This window comes from Cynara cardunculus, assembly GCF_001531365.2.
Source record: "Cynara cardunculus var. scolymus isolate 2C chromosome LG 2, CcrdV1, whole genome shotgun sequence".
NCBI lineage: Eukaryota > Viridiplantae > Streptophyta > Magnoliopsida > Asterales > Asteraceae > Cynara > Cynara cardunculus.
In genome coordinates, this window is record NC_037529.1 from 55,194,645 (window position 1) to 55,200,779 (window position 6,135).

Consider the following 6,135-nt stretch of genomic DNA (forward strand, 5'->3'; position numbering starts at 1 on the left):
CTCCTTCTCCTTCTCCTTCTCCTTCTCCTTCTCCTTCTTCTCCTCCTTCTTCTCCTTCTTCTTCTTCTTCTTCTTCTTCTTCTTCTTGTTGTTGAAAATGAGGCTTACATTTCTGAAAACCTAAGTGAGTCTAGTTTCTTCTAAATTCAGACCACTTTTCCTAAACACAAAGTTAACCATAGCCAAAGTCACCATCTATACAGGTCTGTCTAGGTGACTTGTATTATGGTGACAGCTGTAAAGCATCGACTTTGGAATCTTACTGAGATTCACATGTTTATCCTATGGGGCTGATTTTTGGATACAACATACCTTGATGTGTCTATTTTGTATAGTTTTAGTTTCAAAAAATATTACTGAGTTTAAATTAGTCAAATCAAAGTTTTCCACAAATTGGTCTGAAACCGTAACTGCAGAATTGTATGAACTTTGAAAAATCACATAAAATCATTCGTGTTGAATTGGATGATGTGCTTTATATTTCCGAAAACCCCAGAGAGTCTATTTTCATAATATTTAAAAACATTCTGGACTAGAAGTCAATAATTAGCTCAAAAACCCCTAAGAAGAGAAAGGTGTCGAAGTTAAAACTAGTAAAGATAGGTTAATATGTTAGGATTTTATCCCCAGAGGCTAAGTACATTATTAAACACTTGTGTAGGTTTTCAAGCCTTAAATCTGAACTTGGATAATACCCAAAATTGCTTTCAAACAAGTGAGTTTCACTCCCCCTATGTATGTATGATTATGTCTACAATATGCATGAACACAACTCCTCATTTCATGAGACTCCCTCGTAAATGTGACTACGACTTGGTCCAAAAGGGCTACTACGATTATGGTCCGGAAGGGCTACTACAATTTGGTCCGAAAGGGGCTGCTACGATTGGATCTTGATAAAGATCACTATGAATATATATGTAGGACCGTGTTTCTCACTAAGCGTTAGCTTACCCTCCCATGTTCATCCTTTTCATGTACTTCTAGGGTTGATAAGGGGAAGGCTCCGGCGTGATTACGACCTCCGCCGCATTTATCACCAGTCTCTTGAGATGCCGTTTATTTACAGACTTCCGCTACGTTATTATGATTTCATAATTATCACGTTGAACTAGTTCTAACCGTTTTTATACATCATGTTACTTTTGAACATGTTTTATTGTATTGAGTGAAAAACTTGTTTTGCCTTTTGTTTAACGATACGAATGTGGTAACACTCCCTTATTTCCCTTATATTATTGTTTTAGAAAAAAAAATTGGGGTGTGGCAAGTTGGTATCAGAGCAAAGGTTTGAGTGATTCAAAGATGCATTTGTGTGTATTTGAACTCAAACTAAATTTACAAAGCAAAAACTTTACAAAAAATTCCAACAAAAGTTTGCTTGCAAATAGTTAATAGAACATTTGAAACCCTATTTGGATATTTTGAGGATAAACTCAACAAGAAAAATGTTTTCCAACGAAGAAATGATAAATGCGAGACGAGTAATCAAGATGGCGCCGACGGGGTAGTGAGTTCATACTATTGTTATACCCTTACACTTTTATGCTATGCTTATAGGATCATAGGTGCTCTTAGACATTTGCTAGACAACATAAATTGCTTCCTGAAAACAATCTTTGGTATAATAAACCTCCTAATGAGACGTACTATTAATCCCTAATGATCTAAGAACATCCTTAAAACACTCGGGATGTTATTAACTCTAATGTTATACGCCCTGACTACTTACGAGAGTGGTGCCTAGAAAGGACATGCGGCTTGGTTGTTGGGTTTACCAAAAGGTTTTATACCAAACGGGCCCTACCTCCCAATTGTACCTGTTTGGCCGTTTCTTTATTTGATAGTCATGTATGACATTGGGATTAATAATCAACTGAAACCATCCTACAAAACCAATTAGGTTAAGCTCAAACGACAAGGGTTTGGTGGGGAATGTTGAGATTAAATATGTATAGGTTTTTATGTTAACGCTGGCCACGTTATCATAAAAACAGGATATATATATTTAAGACTAGAGTAACCACCAAGAACTTTGGAATAAAAACTTAATCAATAAAAAAAAACCAAAAGTAATCCGTAAGATACTTCTACCATTCAGTGGTAATCATCTGAAATCGGATTAAGATCTAAACTCAAAACATACTCTTAACCAAATTCTTTCGCTACATAGAAATGGCACCAACAACAAGAAGGTCCTCAGGGGAAAGCAGTCAAGACCCTAACCTTAGGAGGGTGCTAATGTTCGAAGTTGGAGAGGCACTCCAAACTATGATTCCTGAATTGTTCGAACAAATGAAAGCCGAGCTGAAGATTGAGCTGGGCCAAATGATGGATGAAAGGATCACTACCTTGGGAGCAAATCACAACAAAGGACTGGGGAGAGCTAATGTTCTTCGAGACTTCATGGCCTGCAATCCGCCTAATTTTAAGGGCCAGAAGGACCCTTTAGAAAGTACACGCTAGATAACTAATGTTGAAGGTGCATTCCGCACCAGCTTTTGCCCTGCAGCAAACCAAGTCCTCTATGCAACAACCCTACTGCAAGGAACTGCGAAAATTTGGTTGAATTTGACTTGCAAGACCATCCCTGAAGAGGAGCTGAATGCCATGACTTGGAATGACTTTAAAACACGATTCTCCAAGCAATTCGTACCACAAATCGAGGTGGAACAGGTCACCAAGGAATTCCTCGACATGAAGCAAACGACTGAGTCGGTAAACGAAATCACTGATAAGTTCATGGAAAAAGCCCTATTCTGCCCCCAGTACATTGCTGACGAAACAATGAAGCTGTTTCGCTATACCGAGATGCTCAAACCAGAGATTAGATCTTTTGTCGCCCTAGCAAGATGCAAGACTTTGGCAGAGGCTATAGAAATAGCACGAGCCCAAGAGCTAGACTTAGACATAAAGAGAAAGACCGCACCATCCCATGAGGCAATGCATCTAACAAGAAATTCAAACCCTTTGAACCAAAGAACAAAAACAAATCATCTGAATCAAGGTACAAAGGAAGTTTACCATTGTGTGAGAAGTGCAACAAACACCACTATGGGAACTGCACTGACCTGGCATGTTACAAATGTGGAGGTAAGGGACATCTGACTAGGGATTGCAAGGAAGCAACAAAACAGTGCTTTAATTGCAACAAGCTCGGGCACATAAGGGCAAGTTGTCCCCAACTATTGGGTAAACTAGTGCAAACTCCTGCACTAGCAACTCTAAGGATTGCGGGTGGAGCGTCAAGAAAGACCGAGGCTCCAAGTGCCCAAGGACGAGCATTTCAGCTCACTGCGGAGGAAGCTATGGTTGCACCAGATGTGGTAACAGGTACTTCCTTTTCATATCTAAACGTAATAAACTATTATAGGTTGCATGCAAGTAGTAATTGATTGGATTATAGGTACTTTCCTTGTTAACTCCATACCAGCGCTAGTTCTATTCGATTCGGGAGCAAGTCGCTCCTTTGTGTCTCTTGCATTCAGCAAAAAATTTCAACTTATTCTTGAACCACTAGACAAACCCCTAAATATAGAGATCGCAGATGATAAAATGGTGAATGTGTTCGAAGTCTATAAAGATTGTAAGATAGAGCTATGCAAGACGAGGTTCACTATAAATCTCATCCCAATTCCGATGAGAGAAATTAATGTGATCGTTGGCATAGACTGGCTAGGGGCACATGACGCTCACATTGGTTGCAAACTGCAACAAGTCCATCTTCAAAACCCAAGTGGGAGAGAACTGATTGTCCAAGGAGAAAAGAAGAAAGGAAGGACGCTTTTCTGTTCTGCAGCAAAAGCTCGAAAGCATTTACAACATGGTAACACCGGATTCCTTGCGTACGTTGTGGATAGTCGAGAAGAAAAATCGAAAATGAAAATTGTCGATGTTCCCGTAGTAAAAGAATTTCCCAATGTATTTCCAGAAGACCTACCCGAAATTCCTCCCCATCGACAGGTTGAATTCAAAATCGACCTCATGCCAGGAGCAACACCAATAGCTAAAGCACCTTACAGACTTGCACCACCCGAGATGCACGAACTGTCTAACCAGCTTTAGGAACTTCTTGACAAGGGGTTCATCCGACCAAACAGCTCCCCATGGAGTGCACCTATCCTGTTCGTCAAAAAGAAAGATGGGTCACTCCGTATGTGCATTGACTATAGGGAGCTCAACAAGGTTACGATCAAGAATAGGTACGCACTACCTAGGATTGATGATCTTTTCGATCAGCTACAAGGAGCAACATGCTTCTCTAAGATTGACCTGCGATCGGGTTATCATCAAATGTGCGTCAAGGAAGAAGATATACACAAAACATCCTTTAGAACAAGATATGGTCATTACGAATTCGTTGTAATGCCATTCGGACTCACAAACGCACCTGCCGCGTTTATGGATTTAATGAATCGAGTTTGCCGACCCATGCTTGAAAAATTCGTTATCGTGTTCATCGATGACATCTTAATCTACTCAAAGACGAAGGAGGAGCATGGGAATCATCTACGAGAAGTTCTCGAGACCTTGAAGGAGGAACAATTGTACGCAAAGTTTTCAAAATGCGACTTTTGGTTACGAGAAGTCCAATTCTTAGGATACCTTGTTAATCAAAATGGTATCATGGTTGACCCTGCGAAGATCAAAGCAGTAATGAAGTGGGAAATTACAAAAAACCCCACTGAAATAAGAAGTTTCCTTGGTTTAGCCGGATACTACCGCCAATTTATACAAGATTTCTCAAAAATCTCATTGCCTTTGACAAAGTTGACTAAGAAAAATGTCCCTTTCAAATGGAACGATGAACAACAAACCGCTTTCGAGACACTTTTTCAAAAACTTTGTGAAGCACCAATATTGACACTACCCGAAGGGGTAGAAGACATGACTGTTTACTGCGACGCGTCAAATCGTGGTCTAGGAGTTGTACTAATGCAATGGGAAAAAGTGATAGCATACTCCTCAAGACAACTAAAGACCCACGAGGTTAAATACCCGACATACGATTTGGAGTTGGCAGCATTAGTTTTAGCGCTAAAAATCTGGAGACACTATCTCTATGGGGTAAGGTGTACTATCTACACCGACCACAAGAGCTTGAAGTACTTCGTAGATCAACAAAACCTCAACATGAGGCAACGAAGATGGTTAGATGTGGTGAAAGATTATGACTGCGAGATTCTTCACCACCCCGATAAAGCAAATGTTGTGGCCGACGCCCTAAGTCGAAAACCCAATCAAGAACCACTCCCAATCTCTTGCATGAGAATAACCATAGTCACACCACTTTTGGAGACGATCTAAAAGGAGCAAGAGGAAGCCATCAAGCCTGAAAACCATAACAAGGAACTTATCAAGGGCCAAAGTACGAATCTCGTCAAAGATGGTCGTGATCTTCTGACACGATACAACCGCATTTGGGTTCATCTGTAAGGGATACGAATGTGGTAACACTCCCTTATTTCCCTTATATTATTGTTTTAGGAAAAAAAAATTGGGGTGTTACAAGAGTCAACAGAGTGGCTCCGTATTGTATTATACTCTAGAAAATGTATGAGATTGTCCTTTGTGTGAAGGAGGACACAACAAAAACGATCATTCAAGACAAAATTCATTTGATCGCTGAATGTTGAGATTACGCTGGAGGGTCTCTTCAGCATTCGTTGAAAACTTGTGCAAACTTCACATATAAATTAGACGAGCTTGTAATCACTAAATGTCGCTTCAGATCACGAACGCGCTGGTCTCTAATATTCAATTTTTGTCTTCGACATTGCTGAAGAGTCTTTGATGCGAGTTTTGTCTTCTAGAAGTATAACAGTCTCTAAAGGAGTTACAATACATGTTAATCGATCACTGAACAGACTCAGTGATGATCGTTGAAACTAACATCATAAATTCTATACTTCGTAAGGTAAAAGGGATCATCATCAAATCAATTAGAGAGATAATCAACAATCTCCCCCTATTTGATGAGGACAAAACAACATAAAGAAATTGCCTAAGTTATAATAGTAAGGAAAAGGTACAAGTAAAATACAAGTCCCTTTTAACTATTTTGGGATCTTTTTCAGTGATACAATTTACTTAAGTTGTAAAGGATTATAAGTTTAAGGGAACCAAATACAAGTA

At 39.5% G+C, this 6,135-nt stretch overlaps 1 protein-coding gene across 1 annotated transcript; it reads left to right on the top strand.

The window, feature by feature from the left end:
* The first annotated feature begins 2,175 nt into the window (after positions 1–2,175).
* On the top strand, positions 2,176–4,065 carry LOC112506177. Its single transcript, XM_025110197.1, has 4 exons — positions 2,176–2,455; positions 2,513–3,007; positions 3,094–3,333; positions 3,434–4,065. The coding sequence occupies exons 1-4, from the start codon at positions 2,176–2,178 to the stop codon at positions 4,063–4,065; spliced, it is 1,647 nt and encodes a 548-aa protein (XP_024965965.1).
* Positions 4,066–6,135: the final 2,070 nt, after the last annotated feature.